The sequence below is a fragment of the Engystomops pustulosus genome, chromosome 4 (assembly GCF_040894005.1).
Source record: "Engystomops pustulosus chromosome 4, aEngPut4.maternal, whole genome shotgun sequence".
Lineage (NCBI taxonomy): Eukaryota > Metazoa > Chordata > Amphibia > Anura > Leptodactylidae > Engystomops > Engystomops pustulosus.
In genome coordinates this window covers 132,998,572-133,019,338 of record NC_092414.1, presented here as the reverse complement: position 1 = coordinate 133,019,338, position 20,767 = coordinate 132,998,572, and the positions used below count along the sequence as shown (strand labels likewise).

At 41.2% G+C, this 20,767-nt stretch overlaps 1 protein-coding gene across 1 annotated transcript; it reads left to right on the top strand.

The window, feature by feature from the left end:
* The first annotated feature begins 3,179 nt into the window (after positions 1 to 3,179).
* LOC140127151 (carboxypeptidase A1-like) lies at positions 3,180 to 11,933 on the top strand. Its single transcript, XM_072147494.1, has 11 exons — positions 3,180 to 3,295; positions 5,396 to 5,477; positions 5,640 to 5,774; positions 6,703 to 6,807; positions 7,502 to 7,603; positions 8,498 to 8,596; positions 8,869 to 8,979; positions 9,093 to 9,183; positions 9,950 to 10,149; positions 10,269 to 10,353; positions 11,706 to 11,933. The coding sequence occupies exons 1-11, from the start codon at positions 3,231 to 3,233 to the stop codon at positions 11,891 to 11,893; spliced, it is 1,263 nt and encodes a 420-aa protein (XP_072003595.1). The 5' UTR covers positions 3,180 to 3,230; the 3' UTR covers positions 11,894 to 11,933.
* Positions 11,934 to 20,767: the final 8,834 nt, after the last annotated feature.

Here is a 20,767-nt window from a genome sequence, read left to right as displayed (position 1 = left end):
ATATAGGATTCTTAAATATACTCAGAATAACAAAATAAGACATTTTATAATTCAATGTTATTAACAAAAATACAGTATTTCACAAATACTCAGAATAACAATACTCAGAATAACAAAATAAGACATTTTATAATTCAATGTTATTAACAAAAATACAGTATTTCACAAATATAATTCCAGCCTGTCTCAAACAGTCCTGGTATATACAATTTCAGGTGCCCCAGGATCCGACTGTAAATCTTCTGATTATGGTCAGACGGGGCAGATTCTTCTCATGAATAGCTTCTCCTGTCTGCTTCTCCTCTCTGCCTTCAGTCCCTCTCCCCTCCATTACAAGACAGGCTCATATGCAGACACTTCCTTCAGACAAGCAGTATGCAGAGCTTACTCTACAAGCTACAAATAACATAAGGTCTTTATCCGGTATTGTATCAGTCGGTATTTGTATTGTATAAGCATCACTAGGGGATTAAAATTTGAGAACTTTATTTCATGGGCAATAACTTTTAGCAACCCTCTCTCCTTGTGAATGAAACAGACTCAGTATTTGTGATCTTTAATACACTGAGATACTGATTCTGGAGCTGTAAGAAAGTATGAGAAACAATATAGTTCATGAAAGAGGCTACCCGTAAAGTGCTTAAAAATTAAATTCATAGGGAAGCGGATTAAAAAAGCAACCATTTCAATAAAGCAAAATAATTTCTGAACGCAGACAGTGAATGACAAAAGTAAAAAGTTCAACAACATGAAAAGTAATCAAAATGCCCTATCTACCCCACAATGGTGCCAATGAAAAGTACTAAAAGTTAAACTTTTAGTAGCTTGCATAATATGTAAACAACTCATGAATCACTAGATTCTTCACTGCAAACTGGAAGAAAAGAAAATCTATGAGGAATAAATAATCTGCACCAGAAGTGATTCCTCAGAATGCTCCCTCATCCTTTTTCAATATTGTTTATTCATATTTTCAAATAAAAGTAATTGCCATAAAGGGGTTAGATCATTTAAGTATAACAAATCTCTTATAAATAGAACATTGCTTGCAGCAATTATTCGACAGTTATAAAGTAGCAAAAAAGAGAGAAACTATTATAAAAATAGAAAAATAATATAAACAATATAATGCTATGTAGATCAAGGATTGCTAGAGTCCTGCGCAATCTGAATTTTCTTTGAAAATCATAGATTTTGTTCTTGTTAAAATTATAGATCTTTGCAAGTTTTGAAAACGTATTGTCATACAAATCATTGTTATACAAAAGTCCTATTAACCATTTTATTTGCTATTTTGGGTGATTTACTTTTAATAAATTCAATTAGCAGGGTGGTGTGTCTTCCACATAACTCATATGCATTCTGTTTCAACATCTAACCATCTTGTTTTCTGTTGGGTTCTCTAGTATTTTCCTAAAATCGATTAGGTTGCCTAATGTGTCTCTTGGAATATGATGTTTATTCATATAGAAAGGTAACCACACAAGGTAGAAAAAAACACCAGCTCACCCCACCTCGGAACTTCCATTGCAAGCTATGGCTCTTGAGACTCCTCTGGTGCATGGAGAAAAATCCAACCACGGCCGTCGGGTAACAAAGCAAAATATGGGTTAACCCTGTTATCTCCTTGTGTTGGACTATGCATTTTATCTTAATAAAGGATGTTTTCTTGATAAGATTCTCCGTTGTACTCTCTCATGAGTGCTGGTCCTTCTTGGTATGTCTTTAATTGATAGTAATTTAGTGAGTATTAGATTTTTTTAGATTGCCCCCCACTCAGAAATTAAATAGTGCAGGATTTGATATAACCAATAGGACTTGTTCAGTTTATACACCGTATGCTTCAGCTCTAGAAAATAAATGGTTGTGACTTAATTAGGTTGCAATGCTCACAAATTTTTAAAAAAATCTACAATTTCTGTTTCTTTTGAGTATGCTAAGTGTTTAACAATTACTATACACTTTGAGACATTCCCAGTACATTGATTAGCTTTCTTAAAGGGAAGCTACCACCACGGATCTACCTATAAAGGTAGATCGGTGGTAGGTGCATCTATAGTACATGAGGATAGCCTTTTTAATTCCCTACTATGTAAATTTTCTAAAGAGGCTACAGGGGTGTGGAGTAGCCGGAGCTGAGGCTACACGGCGCGACTTCTCCACGCCCCTGTAGCCTCTTTGATCCGGCTCGATCACTGCCCCGAAGCCAGAGCTGCACAGCCGTAGGCCTGCTGTTCTGCACATGTGCAGATGGTAGGCTTTGCAGACGAGGGCACGCAGCTACGAGGAGCTGCGTACTGAAGATGTCTGGTAGGAGGGTCAAAGAGGCTACTGGGGCGTGGAGTAGCCGCACCATGTAGCCTCAGCTCTGGCTATTCCACGCCCCAGCGTGGCCTCTTTAGAAAATTTACATAGTAAGGAATTAAAAGTTATTTAAAAATTGTGGGCATGTGAGGATTAGTCCTTAAAAGGCTGGATCTCTGTTCTTTTGTCATCTGTTCTGAGCTCATACTGCAAGTAGTAGGGAACGTCGGCCAGTTTCCACCTGTGGGTTAGTGCAGTGCCTGGCAAGCAAGAAGGGACAGGGGTTGTAGGTAAGTTCAGGGCCTTCACCCCTTCCTCTGGGCATTAAAAGTAAATCTGGCCCTTTATGTATTGAAGCAGCAAATTTAGAAGTTTGGTTACACATTTTTTATGTATCAAGGTAAAATGTATTAACCTAAATTTACCAATGAAATAACCTCAAAATCACAAGGGTAAGTTAAAGCAGTTCATAGTTATTACCACATAAAGTGACACATGTCAGATCTGCAGATCTGAAAAATTGGGCTTGGTCCTAACAATGAAAATACTTGCATCCTTAAGGATTAAGGTGTACCCTGACATTTTACCCTGACGTAAATTTAAAAAAAATATATATTGCTTTATGAATAGGAAGCAACAGATGTTTGTAGACACAAACACATTAGTTCAGAATGCAAAGTCACCGTATTGCCACAAAATTGCATAATATTTCAATAGTAGAGAAGGACCAGTTGATAAAAAAAAATGAATAAAAATAGTAACCAAACTAGCAGATGGTTTTTTCCCAGAATGTTTGTCACATATATGGGAACAGAAACAGGTGCACAAGGGAAACTGGCCAATCTCTGTGCAAGCTCACTGTTGTCTATGACATAAAAACAGTATATATACAGTGTTATGTATGGTAAGATTATAGCATTTCCAAGATGAAGGGGGTCTTGGCATTACTTGCCTTGGTGGCAGCTGTCACCAGCATGGAGAATTTCAGCGGGTAAGTAAAATGCCTTTAAGATTTTGCCCGCTCCTTATTCTACTACACCACATGTAAATGTCCTAGAAACATTGTTTTCTCTTTGCCCCTGCTTTATAAAAATAAGAATTTGTATTGATTGTTCTCAATCAATACAAATTTTCTTGTTTTTTGTCCCTGTACTTGGATATAAATTCCTTTCTTCATTTGTTACCTAAACAATACTTCAGGCAGTATATCTCACATTCTCCACGTTTTAGGGCTCTGAGGCTCATACCTTTAATGGCTATTTTCTACAGTAAACATTTCTCTGGATGGGTAGATTAAACCAATATAACAATTCAGATAATTCCATTTTGTACTACAGGGGGTTCCTAGACTCTGCGTGTAAGACTAACATAATGTACAATGCTATACATTACAGCATTATCACAAGTAAAGATACTGTAACACTGCATTAAAGAAGGGAATATAAGTAGTTGCAGATAAACCCGTCCCTTCCAACTTTACTTTTGATGTTTTTAATTTTACCAGCACACATCATATTGGCACAAATATGGCATCTGTGTGCTCAAAGGAATTAAAGTTGCAAACATTAAATATTTGTATACAATGTAGAAGAACATGTGTACTTGTTGAAAAAAATTAATTGTCCAGGTTTTAAAAAAACCCTTGCAAATATCCAGCTTTGCCTTTTTGTTGGTCATCCTGATCCCTATTTACATGTACATGGCATGTATTCATGACAATCTGTGACTGGGGCGGCCATGAGCCACACTGCTAGTAACATGGTACTCATTACTCTGTTACAATGTTACAAAGTAATACAGCATATGACCACTGTGTCCACCAATCACTGCAGAGATCAAATGCAACATCTAATGGTAAGAGAACCAGTCCCTAAGGAAGAAGACAACTGAGAACTCATTTATCAAAAAAATATTACTTTCATTACAAAGATTTGTTGTAATTATTCAACATAATTAAAAATGTAAAAGAAATTCGCATTCAAGAACCTGCCTATCCCCTTTTGGGTAGTCCCCAGGTTAAGTACACGTTTTTGTAGGTTTGTTTTTTTAAAGTTGACTTTGTATGTAAGTCAGATCTGGTATATTTTGCAAGTGTTACTCCAGGCAAAGTATTTTTTTCGTCACTGTGAAACTTTTTATAATAGTTATGACCATTGCAGCCTTGGTCAAAAGTTCAATAAATTGCCAGAATCCAGAGAGCTTTATTAGAGGTAACTGTGGGCAGAAAGGTCAGTTTTTAACTAGGAGTTGTCTGTAGGTTAGGTGTTCTTAAGTCAGGGACTGCTTTTATGTGGAGATACACTTAGGAATTCTGCATACATCATCCCCAGTAAATCAAGGAACAAGACAGGTAGGTTAGTTACTAAATCAGAATACAGAAAGTCCAAGGAAAACAAACCCCACTCTACCCAAGAAGAGCACAAAATGGGACTGTTCCTTACCAACTTATATTTATAATGTGAAGAGGCAGCATTGTGTACTTTACCAATACAAATCTGATTAACTATGTACTCGTCAACAATTGGTTTTGTTTGGCTTGATGTGGCACAATATCACTGTAGCTGAGGCTCATGAAAGGAGTGGTTTGTCCTTCATGCCCCTCTCATCAATAATTACTTTTTTACCATTCGAAATATATTGGGTGGAAGCTTCCATTTTGACCAAGGGCAGTAGAAATATTCTTGGAGACTTGGGGGTATGTTAATGGCATCTTCCATGATGGGCTTTAACAGTATGTTAAAGACACCTTCTAACACAATAGATGGTATCTGTCTAGGGTGAGGGATAATGATCCACTGATTTAGAATGGTGCAGATGTAACCAATAGGTGCTCGGGACCTGATAGCCTGTCATGTTTCCCCCTATGTACCCCCTTTAACACCCTCATGCCATCTGCTGCCTGGGTCTCTTGCTAACCCTGAAGGTTGTTCAGACACACCAATCACCAATTTCTACATTACCAATGCAAAAGGTCAATGTAAAATGACAATTGACCACACCTTTAGGATAAGACTTACCCATATGCAGTGTTAAAACATCCTCCTACCAAGGATTGAAGACTGACTATTGAAATGGTTAAATGTCTTTACAGGCAACAAGTCCTGCGAATTCTCCCTGCAAATGAAGAGCAGGTGGACTTGGTACGGGAGCTGGAAAACTATGAGGATCTGAAAGTAAGAATTTAATTCTAAGGCTTAGATAAATCACAGCTTTTACAATTATATGTATGTTATTCAGCAGATTTGGAGTAATTAGGAGCAAGGATGGTGTAACAGGTGCTGCCATTCTATTTATTCCTAATTATTGAATTACTTTATTCATGTTTTGTTTTATAGCTGGATTTCTGGATGGGGCCCACCAGACCTGAAAGATTTGTTGACATCCGCGTACCCTTCTTCAGTCTTCAGGATGTTAAGGTCTATCTGGAGTTTCACAATATCCAGTACAGCATTATGATCCAAGACCTGCAAGTAAGTTTTGGTTTCAACCAAAGAAAAATGTTTTATTTATTTCAGAGGAATAGAACCTTTAAGTTCACATACACGGATACCTAAGAAGGTGATCAAAACACTGAACATTATTGTCCTCCATTTTCAAAGCAGTGTCCTAAATGAAAAATATGTACTAAATGAAATAACATTGGATAAACATGCCTTGGAAAGGGAGTTTAACACTTAATGTGTGGTAATTGCTACTAGTACGAATGAATTTAACTAACATAAGGGAACATCCTGTTTTTTGAAGATAATTTGAACCTTAATTAGAGGGGTTTAGTTGTAGCAGAGAAGAGAGTTTTAGTAGGGATAGTAATGGGTGTAGACTACTATCAGTGTCTGAAGAAATAGTTGTAGTTACATCAAGTAATATAACCTATAATTATATGGTGCTAATTAAGAGGAAGGGGAAAAAACTACTGTACATTGCTATTTCCAGTTGGCCCATAGTAGGAAAAAATCCTTCCTGACTCCAATATAGCAGAAATTTTCTGGATCAAAGTCACACTACCAAGTTTGTTCCTATAATATTCCTATAATAATTTTAGTTGTCCACTTGAACATGCTCAAACAATCAGTCATTAGAATATCCTGTAGCAGAGAGATTGTTGTGATGGCTGCTATGTTGCAGATATAAATCCTGTGCTATACCCATCACCACAACCTTATATTGCCAATCTATATAATTATCAAGGTACTTGGTACTCAAATCTTCCTTTACATATTGAAAAGGAACTTTCCATTTTAAATACCCATTGATCCATCTGCCTTCTGTATCTAGCTGTGTACTTATTGCTACTATCGTGCATCATTTAGAGAAAGTAGATGGTAATTCTTTCAAGCTTGTATTGAATTCTGCTAATAAATATCTAAAGAAAAACATATTTTTTTTTATTTTTATCAGGAATTGTTAGATGAAGAAAGGAGAGACATGAAAATTGGACGTGCCTTGGAAAATGCCCGCTCTACTGACACATTTAACTATGCTGTATACCACACCTTTGATGAGGTAAGAAATTATGGCTGTCAGTACATTATTACCAAACCTTGTCCTCCTTGTCATCTTGTCTATATTAACCAAACCCGTTTTGATGTAAACGATGCCTGTATACTGCTGATAGTGCTGAGGGTAAAGTTGTAGGCATCCCTTATTACCAGTGGCTGCTTTGTTGTGATTTCATTATTGTTGTGATAAAATAATTGATATTGTTAGTGTAATGTATATATACATTTACAACCTTTTACAATTTTCTAATGTACTTTCTGTATCTATTTCTTGCAGTTTTCTAGTTCTCTGCTTGCTGTCATTCTATAGGAAGCTTCCATTTTTACTTCCAGGGGATAGGAATCTGTCCATGGTCATGTGATATACATACAGGTGTACAAGCCATTATTATCACACGGCTCTGATTACTCTCTGTGATAATAACGTCTGGTTTACCTGTGTCCATCACACGACCATGGACAGATTTCTATCCACTAGAAGTAAACATGGAAGCTTTCTATAGAATTACCGCAAGCTGAGATCTAGAAAATCATGAGGAAATGATAAAGAAAGTATATTGGAAAATTGTATAATTTTTCATTAAACATACAATATCAATTATTTGCTGAAATTGAACAACCCCTTTAATCATTTTTGTCAACATAGCAAAACTTAATGGATAAAATATACATTTCATTTATATTTAATGTGTTCCCAGATCAACAACTTTATTGACACTCTGGTGGCTGAAAATCCTAGCCTTGTGAGCAAGATTCAGATTGGCAGAAGCTATGAGGGTCGCCCATTGAATGTTCTGAAGGTAAAATGAACCCACAGGTTTCATGTAATCTAGAGCAGTGGGGCACATTTACAGTGTGAAAAACATGCACCATTTTTCTTTCAATTTCTTTGCTAGTTAGATGTTAGGTCCACAAACAGCTATTCTTTTCTTTATATCTTCAAAAATTAACCTGTGTTTACATTATTTACTATTACTATTTTATAATGCATCTACTTCCCATGATAATAAAATATCTGTATTTTCGATTACTTTGAACCACCTATTTAATCTTCAGGAATTGATCACTTTACTGTACTTTTTGGTCTTATTGTGATAATTTCTAAGGTCTATAGCAGTGATGGTGAACCGTTTAGATACAGAGTGCCCAGACTATAACCAAAACCCACTTTTATGTTGCAAAGTGTCAACATGACAATTTGAGCAGTAACCTATTGATCTCTGCTGTATCACAAGTCATGTAGATATACTAGGCAAAACAATGAGATAACAATACCCAGCATGCACTACATTCTAAAGCATGAATAATAGCTTGAAGCAACATATTTACACTACATATTTATACATTATTATTTACACATTAAATAAATGGTTGTCAGCTAATAAAATGTATGGCTCAAAATGAGTTAAAAACAGAAACTCATTCTTACCTCTTTAGTTATCCTGGGGTACCTATTCTGATCCCTCTCCCTACTAACACACATAAATAACTGGTCCTGCCAAGGTGGGACATTCCTTTACACGTTGACTGGCTGAAAAGTCATCATGTAATTGTGTTAAGGGGAAATAAGAAGAGAAGACAAGAGGAGGATTGGGCAGCACTGTAATATGAATCCATTCTGTGGCTTTACACAATCATTTATATAGGCCAAATAAGACCCTCAACTTAAATATATATTTTATATTCTATTCTAGTTCAGCACCGGTGCCAACCGCCCAGCATTCTGGATTGATACCGGAATTCACTCCCGTGAGTGGGTTACTCAGGCCAGTGGTTTGTGGTTTGCTAAGAAGGTAAGGAATACCTATTTTTGCATTGTGTTTATGGCTAGTTAAAAAAAATTGTCTAAAATAATGCATCATTATTTAACTGACATGTACATTCCTTCTGTATTATATTCACTAATTACACTTATGTTTCTTCTTTTTTTTACAAATTAATTTTGGGATATTAATTATATTTTATGCAAGACACATTAGTTAGAAATATATAGCCTGTATATGGCTTCAGCAAACATGCCTTATAAAATATTAATTATTTTATGTACTGATTTAATTATCTCTAGATCGCTAAGGATTATGGACGTGATGCATCTCTTACCTCCACCCTGAACAGAATGGACATCTACTTGGAAATTGTGACCAACCCTGATGGCTACGTTTACACCCACACCAGAGTAAATATTACTAACTTAGTTATAAAGAAGGCAATATTCTCTGTGTTCTGTCGTTTCTTTAAATGACAGCACATTTCATAGCAGTCATGACAAGACTTTATTTTACAATACAGGACCGTATGTGGCGTAAAACCAGATCTCCCAATACTGGCTCCACCTGTATCGGAACTGACCCTAACAGAAACTGGGATGCTGGTTTTGGAGGTAACCATTTTCATTGTTTCATCCTCAATTCACATGCTATCAGAAGAAATATAAATCTAATGTGAGCTCCAATATCAGAACCAAAGTAGAATGGCTTAAATCTGCGTATTAGGGTGTTAAGTGGATGAAAGTTATGGCTTTGGAACATGCTCTATTTGTAGAACATATTGGTAAGCAAAACAACTTCTGTGAAATTTGTAACTATGAAAGACTTAACACAAGACACAATGAAGGTTAGCTTAACTGTTTCAATGGATGCCATTTCACTAGCACGAGAGGACCTGGGCTGCAGGCAGTCAAGACAGAGGAATGAAAAAAGAACTACAGCTTGGAAATGGGATCATAAAAATGCTTAAAGCTTATTGCAGTCTTGCACTGCACACTTGAGCATATCCTTTGCCTTCCTGTTTGCACATGTTTTATCAAGAAGAAAAATAAATAATAAAATAAAATAAATAATAAATAATAAAATAATAAATAGTTCATCCTCAATGCTTAAAGCTTGTTACAGTCTTGCACAGTGGAGCCTTCATATGCTTTGCCTTCTTGTTTTTACATGTTTTAAAAGTAAAGCTGGAAGATTTTTATTTTAATGACCCCGTTTCCAAGTGGGAGTTGTTTTTTCATTCCTCTATGAAAAGTGAGAAAAGAGTGAAAAACAATAATAAATATCACAATAAAGCAATGTTGTAAAATGACAAAATGTTAATTTAGTACACTTAAGCAAAATGCATTAAATACATGATATCTTCTTACTGGTATCTAGGCGCTGGATCAAGCTCAAACCCTTGCTCTGAGACCTACAGAGGACGCGCAGCTCATTCTGAGCCAGAAGTCAAGGCTATCGTTGACTTTGTGAAGAGCCATGGCAATATCAAGGGATTCGTTTCCATCCACAGCTATTCCCAAATGCTCCTTTACCCATATGGTTACACCTCTGCACGTACCCCAGATAACGCTGAACTGGTACAATCTTTATATATGTTATTATTAATTATAATTGACAAAAATCTATATGTAATACAAGATATGTAAACATATATTATTAGTATGATCATCATTTTAATTTTCTATTTTGTATACAGGACAGTGTTGCTAGAACTGCAGTAACTGCATTGTCTTCACTTTATGGAACACAATACACATATGGAAGCATCATTACCACCATCTGTAAGTACTGCTTTTACTGAGTTTACTTCAAAGAAAAAAATAGAGATTTATTTTTTATTAACATACACTTTTTGTGAATATTTTTTATAATGAATAAGAGAAAAGAATTCATGTTCTATAAGTAAATAATAATTATTACAGTTCATATAGGGGAGTTCAATTAAGGAACCTTCACTAATGACCACCAGCTGTATACTTACAGCAGGTAGATCAGCTCCTGAAAGTTTTCTGACGGACGAATGTAGGGTATCCCTCTGTAAGCAGCTACAGGGCTCCCTGGTAAAAATGCAGTGGAAAAGTACTATATTTAAAGCAAAAAATAAATTAAAATTACATATACCTTTAAAGGACAGAAAATATATTTTTTTAGAGTAACATTACATTACTCCCTGATAAAAATAGCTAAAATGTAGAAGACATTTTTTAAAGAAAATGTTTTCAGGTTTTAAAATAATTTAAGTTACGGTAATAATAGAAATTATGCATTTGCAAAGCTGAGATCCATAAAAATAACACATGCGAAAAAAGTCATAAACACTGTGAGCCTGCCCCAGTTAGGGAGTATCTAGGAAAATTCAAATGTTGTTTAAGGAGGTTTCTAGGAATTCCAGGGCAAGTGTAAGAAAATAAATGGTTCCTACTATGTTCCAGTTTCCAGTTTTAGTGTTGCTTCAAGTGTCTAGTAATCAACACTCCCGGTTAGGAGAGAAGTGTTTGTGGTCATGCGGCTGTGGCCAATATATAGTCTTAGTGGGCCTCATTGCTGTTTCACGTTCTGGGGGGGGGGTCATCTTGGAGTGTTGGTGACCAGACAATAAAAGTGACACTGGAACTGGGAGAAAGAACAGGGTAAGTACATTTAGTTTGTTTTTCTTACATTGGCCCCCAAAGTGTAGGAAAAAAACCCTTCAATTGGCTTTAGATGGGGGCTCCATCATGACAAAACATTGCTCTCCCTAACCGAATTCCATGATACTCTTATTCAGAAGCTGCGCGGTTCCATGCTGATTTTTACTTCCTTACAGGAAATGCTTGAAAATTACCAAGCAGCCAATCACATGCTGCAGTGTTTAACTAGAAAGTGGAGAGAAGTTGAGATCTGGCCGGTATTTGGATCAGATCAGTGGGGGTTTAAGAGAAGCAATGTTTCGGAATGTTTAGCTGTATTAATTATATCTTCATATTAGACCCAGTTTTTATTTTTATTACAGCAGTTCTAGCAAGAAGAACCTACAGTATACTCGCATTGCATTGATATAAAGACTACTGATAAGTTATTCTGATATGGACATCAATAATAAATAGTTTATCCTCATTTCTCTTATTAACTGCTAACATTTCTTACTTTACAGACCAAGCAAGTGGAGGTACTGTTGACTGGACCTACAACCAGGGCATCAAGTACTCCTACACCTTTGAGCTTCGTGATACTGGCCGTTATGGTTTTGCCCTTCCAGCCAACCAGATTATTCCAACCGCTGAGGAGACCTGGCTGGCCCTTACCAAGCTCATTGAGCATACTCGCAATAACCTTTATTAAGTAATACCCCTTGAAATGCAATAAAGATCTTTTTCTGAAACTGCAAAGAATAGTCCTTGTGTTTTAATATTGGAAGTCAAATGTAAACTGTGCTTAAAAGGAACCTGTCACAAGCTTCAACATCACTTCCTACTATCCCCCTTTTTTTGTATTTACTCATCCTTTAAAAAATTGCCTTCATAGTCACATGCAAATGAAGTGAAAAGAATCACTTTTTGCTTGAGATAAATCCCTTTATGCTGAAGGTGGAGCGTAACTTTAGAAACTCCTCTGTCTCTATGACAGACACAGCGATGCTTCTTAAAGATGTGATTTCAAAGATTATCTTATATTTTAATATGCATCTGTATCTCCAGTTATAACTGGCCTGTGCGCCATAGATTGCTATGGAGAGGGGTCACCCCTCTCCCTCTCCATTACGGATGACGTATGCCCGCCTGGGCGTGCTATAATAAGTTAAATCCCGCGCTCAGTCCGAATTCGTCGGATCGTCTGACAGCTGCCCCCCGATTTCTGTGGCATGAAAGTCGGCGCGATTGAGTAAAATTATGTTGCAAGACCTGCACTTACATGCGCCGAGAAGAAGAAGGTGAACTCCGGCGGACCTGAGTGGGGAAGCGACGGATGCAGGAAAACGGGTGCACGATCTTTGTGTATCGCGGCAAAGTTAATTTTCCTCAGGACCGGGTAAGTAAATTTGCACCATTATGATCCAGTTCTGATCTAGTTCTGTGGGGTTTCAATGTGGTTATATTATCACGGTTCAGGGTTATATACACTTTCATCTGGCTACTGACATTGTTTTAATACACTGACACATAGAAAGAGAGAGATGAGACGGATGAGATATGATGAGATGCATAAGATGCCTATTACACAGGAGGCACAGAGCAGAGAGAGACAGAAACTCAGCAGCACGGAGTCTCACAGGAATCCAAGATGGCGGCCACCTGACCCTAAGTCAGAAGTTACAGGGTTGTGTCTAGGGACAACTGAAAGTTGTAAATAATGTTAATGTAAATTAATGTACTTAGTGAATTAGTACACAGTCATACATGGAGCTACAGCTGCATCACACAGCCATACATTGAGCTACAGCCACAATACACAGCCATACATGGAGCTACGGATGCAGTACACAGCCATACATGGATCTAGAGCTGCATCACAGAGCCATACAGTACATGGAGCTACAGCCGTGAAAGCAATACAAGAAAAAAAGAGTGCATTCAAGGGTTCTTGTATAGTACAAAGTGAAAATCCAAGTTTATTAGACAAAAAAGTTTATAATGACGAATGTTCAAAAAATACACACATTTAAAAATACTATATACATGAAATCATACAGTCACCTCAGGCTCCATACAAAATGCAAAAGATATATTGTAAGCAGATAAGCATGAAAAAAAGCATAAATGGATACCAAGGAGCAAAGCACGACTTCCTCAGGGGTATGTGAGGAAGTCGTGCTTTGCACGACGAAACGCGTGGGGAGCCCGCCACCCCCGTCCACTTGTGCCCTCCTTGACTGCTCATAGGTCCGCCGCTTATATCAGAGTCCTCTCCTTGGTATCCATTTATGCTTTTTTTCATGCTTATCTGCTTACAATATATCTTTTGCATTTTGTATGGAGCCTGAGGCCGCCATTTGGCTTTTGACATGTTCGGATAGGTTAGGGGACCCACCTTGTTTATTTGCATTCAGCAACTGAGCATTTATCTCACTGTTGGTCAGTCAGGTTGGCCTTGTACCACTTACCTTGTGTTGGTCGGGGGGTAGTTTACAGATTCACTATACCAGGTGACTGTATGATTTCATGTATATAGTATTTTTAAATGATTTTAAATGTGTGTTTTTAAAGCACGGGATAGAGCATCAGCCTTGACATTCTTGTCAGCCGGACGAAAATGGATTAGCAGGTTGAAACGGGAAAAGAACAATGAGCACCGGGCTTGCCTGGTATTCCTGGTATTTTGGGTGAGGACCGCTCCAGCTCCCACGGAGGACGCATCCACCTCAAGAAAGAAAGGTTTGTCTGTATCAGGCCTAGAGAGTACTGGAGCCGAGGCAAAAGTAGGCCTCTTCAGCCTCTTTAGGAAACCAGGAACGGGGATTGGCACCCTTCTTGGTGAGGGCCACGATGGGAGACACTACAGTGGAGAAATGGGGAATAAACTGTCGATAATAATTTGCAAACCCTAGGAACCTCTGTATGGCTCGGAGGCCCTCTGGGCGTGGCCGCTGAAGAACTGCTGACAGTTTCGCGGGATCCATCTGGAGGCCTCTGTCGGAAATTATATAACCGAGAAATGGAAGGATGTGCTGGTGAAACTGGCATTTCTCCAGTTTGGCGTAGAGATGGTTGGCACGAACTTGACGTACGTGTCTCTGGTGGGATTCAAGGTCCGGAGAGTACACCAGGATGTCATCCAGGTAGACCACGGCACACATTTAGAGGAGGTCCCGGAAAATGTCATTAATATATACCTGAAAGACAGCAAGGGCATTACTAAATATACAAAATGCCCGTCACGGGTATTAAACCCTGTCTTCCACTCGTCACCTTTGCGGATCCGGATGAGATTGTAAACACCCCGAAGATCCAGTTTGGAGAACACTTTGGCACCGCGCAGGTGATCAAAGAGTTCCGTGATCAAAGGCAAGGGGTATCGGTTTTTAACCGTGATCTTGTTCAGCCCACGATAGTCTATAAAGGGACGTAAGGAGCCGTCTTTCTTGGTGACAAAGAAGATTCCTGCACCAGCCGGAGAGGAGGACTTGCATATGAAACCCCTCTGCAGATTCTCCTTGATGTATTCAGAGATGTCAACCATCTCAGGAACAGAAAGCGGATAGACCCGACCTCTGGGGAGAGTGGCACTTAGAAGGAGATCCTTAGGGCATTCATAGGAACGATGTGGAGGTAGAGTCTCAGCTTGTCTCTTGGAAAACACATCTGCGAAGTCCATATACGGAGCGGGAAGTCTCTGCAGAGATTTGTGAGACAACATAGAAGTCCTGACAGGTAGTAGATGAAGGACCCGCATACAATGTGAAGAACAATCCGGACCCCAATGAAGAATCACCCCAGAAGACCAGTCCAGAACAGGGGCATGAAGCTGCAACCAGGGGAGACCCAGCAGAAGAGCAGATGTGCTTTGGGGCAGCACAAAAAAAGAAAGTCTCTCTTGATGTAGGGTACCAACTTGCAGAAGCAGGGGTTCCGTGCGAAACCAGATGGGCACGGAGAGAATCTGACCATTGTCTGAGGCAATGGACAATGGCTTCTCGATACGAACCACCGGGAAGTGATGCTGAGAGACCAGGGCAGCATCCACAAAGTTCGCTGTAGAGCCCGAATCCAGGAAGGCAGAAACCTGGATCTGGGTACCGGTGCCAGCGCTGAGGAGCACGGGAAGAGTCAGACGTGGAGAAGCTGTACTTACACCTAGGAACGCCTCTCCGAAGAAGCCTAGGTGCTGGCGTTTCCCGGACTTTGAGGACGGACAGGAAAGGAATCGATTAAGTGCTCTAGGCTGGCACAGTACAGACAGAATTCTGTCCACCTGCATAGGTTTCTCAGCAGACAATTCAGGCAGAGGCTGGAGAGGTCTTTGAAAAGCAGGAGCCAGGCGAGGAAAACGTCTTACCCGGGCTTGAGGGTGCTCGGTGCGGAGTTCCTCGCCGCGTTCCTTGAACCGAACATCAATCCGAGTGGCCAGTGTGATAAGACCACTCAGAGTTGACGGCAGGTCCCGAGAAGCCAGAGCGTCCTTGACCTGCGCAGAGAGTCCCTTCTTAAAAGTAGCTGCATCCTTCCAGGCAAGTTCAGAGGCCAGGGTGCGGAACTGAACCGCTTACTCTCTCACAGACGAGCTGCCTTGGCGCAGGTTCAGTAAAGCAGTCTCGGCAGAAGAGGCCCATGCAGGTTCTTCAAATACAGCCCGGAACTCTACCATAAAAGCCGTTAGAGTAGCCGTGAAAAGCTGTGAGAGTAGCCGTGACCGGGTCGCCTCTTTCCCAAAGAGGGGTAGCCCAGGCCAGGGCTTTCCCGGAGAAGAAGCTGACGAAGAATGCCACCTTAGACCGCTCCGAGACAAATTGCGAAGGCATGAGCTCTATTTGCAGAGAGCACTGAGTTATAAAGCCCTGGCAATCCTTGGGGTCTCCGTCAAACTTGCGGGGCGTAGACAGCCGTAGTCAGGGTTTAGCGGCAGGAGGACAGACTGGACCGGAAGGGGTCACGGGAACGGAAACAGGAGCCTGTTGCTGGGTGGCTAGCAGCTGTTGCAGCATGGTGGTGACTTGATCCAGCTGTTCTCGCTGAGCGGCAATCTCCCGGGTTTGCTGGACCACAATGGCGGCAAAGTTAGGATGAGTAGGAGGGGGAACCTCGGCGGGATCCATGGCCGGATCTTGGTACCAGCCGACACCTGGGACCGGAGTCCAAGTGACACCTGGTCTTCACCAGAGCCTGCCGCAAAGTGGGTTGGATTTGCTGTGGCAGGATACCACCAGGTTGTTCCGCGGTGGCAGCCGAGGTCTAGGTACCATAACAGGAGACAGTCTCGTGGTCGGTTCCAGGCACAGGGTCAAGGCAGGCGACAGAGATGCAAGGTCAAGTCCAATCCGGGGTCAGCAACGGGAGGTCCAGGTAGAAGGTGACGGGAACACAGGCACAGGAACACAGCAACACGGAGGAACACAGGTAACACGACAACACAGGAAGGCAGGGAGGAACGCTGGAGGACACAGGAACACAGGAATACTCGCAAGGAAGCTTTCTCTTAGGCTGTGAGGCTCAAAGATCCGGCAAGGGTCACAGGAAGGGGCAGAAACTTATAGCAGGCCAGTGCCAATTATTGGCGCGCTGGCCCTTTAAATCTTAGAGTGCAGTCGCGCGCGCGCCCTTGGAGACGGGGACGCGCGCGCCGAGCCGCGCGAGCCAGAGAGGACATCGCGGTAGCCAGGGAAGGTGAGCAGGGCCCGGGACCGGGGAAGCAGAAGGAACACAGGTGCGCCCGCGATCCGAGACAGCGATCGCGCGAGCACCCATGACAAGATGGTTCCCACAAAGTTGTCAGCAGTACATCAGTGGCCTTGCCCAGTAGGACTTCATGCTATTCAGAGATTCCTGGGCTTCGCTTATTCTTAGCGGCAGTTCATACCACATTTTTCCTCCCTCGTGTCTCCCATTGTGGCGCTGATCAAGAAAAACGCCAATCCTAAACTCTGGCCTCTGCGGCTGATGTTTCTTTCTCTATGCTGAAGTTTGCCTTTGCCTTTGTTCCCGTTCTCACCCAGCCTAATACTGAGAAACCGTTCCTGCTGGAGCCTCGGTTGGTGCTGGAGCCGTTCTCAACAAGAAAGGGCCCAAAGGTTGAACTCTCACTTGCGGCTTCTTCTCTAAAACCTTCTCAGATGCTGAGAGGAATTATTCCATAGGTGATGGGGAACTTCTAGCCATAATGCTTGCTTTGGAAGAATGGCGTTATCTTCTGACTGCTCAGCATCTCAATCCACGACAGGCTCGTTGGTCCCTTCTCTCGTTTCTATCACAACAGTTTTAACTTCCTGATCCATTTCCGTTTAGCAGAGAAGAATGTCAAAGTCGATGCCTTCTCCGATGTAATTGGGGAAGAACCAGCTCATCCACACATCGTTCCTCTTGAACGACTTGTTGGTGATGCTCCAGTGGATCTATGCCAGATTCCTCTAAGATGTCCCATTTCGTTCCTCTGCTAGGCCTGCCATCAGCTCCTCGTCTTGCCAGCCAGTTCTTCCTCCACATCTTCTGGCTTCATGGACTTCCTCAACACATTGTCTCGGACTGAGAGGTCAAGTTTGTTTCCAGGTTCTGGCGTTTCTTGTGCAACCAACTGCAAATAAAGCTGGACTTCTCTTCTGTATATCATCCGCAGACTAACAGGCAAGTGGAGAGGGTCAACTAGACTCTGGGCTGCTATCTAAGACACTTTGTCTCCGCTTGTTAGGACGATTGGTCTACTCTCTTGCTACCCTTCCTCTTGCTGCACTTGCTGACCTCCTACCTGTCCACCACTAGAAGATTGCCTGCCATTCCTGTACATCGACCTTGGCTGCCACCGCGGACAAGTCACGCCTGTGGAATGACCTGGTGGTACCACGCCACAGCAGGACCATCCTGCTTTGCGGTGGGCTCTGGTGAAGACTGGGTGCCACTTAGACTTTGGTCCCAGGTGTTGGCTTATGTCATCGTCCTCGATGGTGCAGAGGATCCACTACCTCCAATCCTGACCTCCCTTCTGAAACCTGTCATCCTGAATCGCTTCTCCGGCCAAGTACCACCTCCAGTTCTCGAGGCGGATTCCACAGATATCTATGAGGTAAAATAGGTACTGAATATGAAGTCGGTCAGAGGGAAGCAGTTCTTTCTTTTCGACTGGAATAGGTTCGAGGTCTTGGGAGTCCTAGGACAACATTCTGGACTGTGGTTTTCAGAGGTTTCTTCAGTCCAAGAAGAGGGGAAAGCCGAAGAGGGGGGTGTACTGTCACTGGTGCTCCCGCAACCCATGTCGCTAGCACACCCGTGTGTTTCCCTGTGCCTCTGGAGCCTGGCTGTAGCTGCGCTTACATTCCCTCGCTCCAGCGGCGGTCCCCTCACTCTGGCATGCGAATCCCAGCTTCCTCGGGCACGCACTTGTCGGCTCTGTAAGATTTAAAGGGCCAGTGTGCCGATGATTGGCGCTGCATGTCCGCCTACACTGATAAATTGCTGGCCCCTCCTTGTGTGATGTGCCGGATCTCTGAGCCTCGTGCCTTAGAAAAAGCTTCCCAGTCGTTTGTTCCTGTGCTATAGTGATTTCCTGTGCCGTCTGTCTTGACCAGGACTATGTCTCTGCCTTACAATTCTATACCTCGCCTTGGTCATCACAGGAAGTCCCGCTGCAGGAAGTCCAACGCCTTTTGCACCCACCTCTGGTGAAAACCGGGTGTCACTTAGACTCCGCTCCCAGGTGTTGGCTTACGTCATTGCTCGTGGTGGTTCAATGGGTCCACTACCCCTGATCCTGACACTTTGTAGAAGTCAACTGCCACCTAATTCTTCTAAGTCTAGAGCATTTTTAAGAGATACTTGAGCTATCAGATCTTTCCTGCTCTCCTTTACACATCAAATAGAACATTAAAGTTAGTATAAATAACCATCCATTGTTAACCAAAGCAATAGATGTCACCAGTTGTAATAGAACATCCTTTTAGGTCAGATCAATTCATACAGAAATTAAAATAATATAAGATATATACGGCTACAACACTTACAGCTTTCCTGATACAGATGTGTAGTTGTGGGAAGAAGAGGCAGATACAGAAATGTGACAATCGTGGGTCCCTCTTTCCCTGTAAGCCCAGTTGCATCAACTACAAACGCAAACAGTAAGCGCTTGGATGTCTTTGGCAAGTACCACCAACAACTTCTATGGAAGTGGTTATTATGGAGGGAGTGTGCACAGAAAAATGATTGCATAGCCTCTCCATCCACTGGAAGCCAGCAGGACAAGGGATGTCTGAGGAAGCCATGAGTACTGCTGCTTTTGGCACATGTGACCCACGGTTCAGGTCGGCTTTACAGAAGCTTTATGGGGTAAACCCCTTTACTTTAGTTCTGGTGTTGTAACTTCTACCTTCTGTATCTATGCAGTTTATACAAAAATGTTGTATTTATGTAGTGCTAAAGGGGCTGTATTTGTCTTTCAATTAATTCATTTAGATCAATAACTAAAGGTAGGTATATTAAAAACAATTTTATCCATGGTTAGTAAAATGTTTATATTAAATTCTATAGACTATAAAGTTGAAAAATGTAAATAAAACTGATTTTAGATACAGAAAGTTTGATTTAAATATTAAATTAATATAAATTGTATTTTAAATTTTGTAAGTGTTTATTAGAGTAGGTATGTTTTTGCACATATGAGATGTCTCCACAACAGACTTCCCACATGCAAAGTAGGGAGCCTGTTGTTAAAAATTTCTATCCCATCCCTGGCACAACCCAAATAGTATTGGTGGTGAACCTATGGCATTGGTGTCAGAGGTGGCACTCAGAGCACCCTTTGTGGACATCAGGCTGTCACCCCAGCACAGAGTTTGCAGTCTCATCATTGGAAGTCCTGCTCTGGACCCTATGATTCTTCGTGTTCAGGGTTCCCTGGAGAGAAACTACAATGATAATGCAAATTTCTCTATCTTCTTTCTACTGTATTGGTGTCTTCAGGGTGCCGATACAATTGAAAGCTGTGATAGCAATAAGCTACTGTTTAAATTGTCATGTTGGCACTTTGCGCCATATAAGTGGGCTTTAGTTGTATTTTGGCCACTCTTCCTCTAAAAGGTTTACCATTATTAGCCTGTGGATATCACGTACACTGCCTTTACACTGTCACTTTATGTACGCAGATACACTTATGTTATTTGTGTTAAAAACTGAATACAACTATTGAAACGTACAAGGTTCCCCATCACTGCAATACAGTATGTATTATGGGACCTACATTAGTCTCACTAATCAACAAATTCCTTTACTACAACATCTAGTTATCCATAATTTCTGATAATTTGTTGCTTGTCTGTTGCACTGAGCTGCTCTGCAATAAGAACATGTACATAACTGCATATTTTACAATTTATTGAGTAAGATGCAGGTATATTAGGAGATCAGGAGATCCATTATGTCTGTGCTTCCTATTTACAAGTACAACTAATAGGAACCGACAGCGTGATGGGCCTGAAATGCTGGAACCGGTTACCCCAGCACGGCCCTCGGCCCCCGGGCAGCCTGGCGGGAACACGAGCAGTGACCACAGCGTCCTTGTCGCCTAGCAACCACAGCGAAC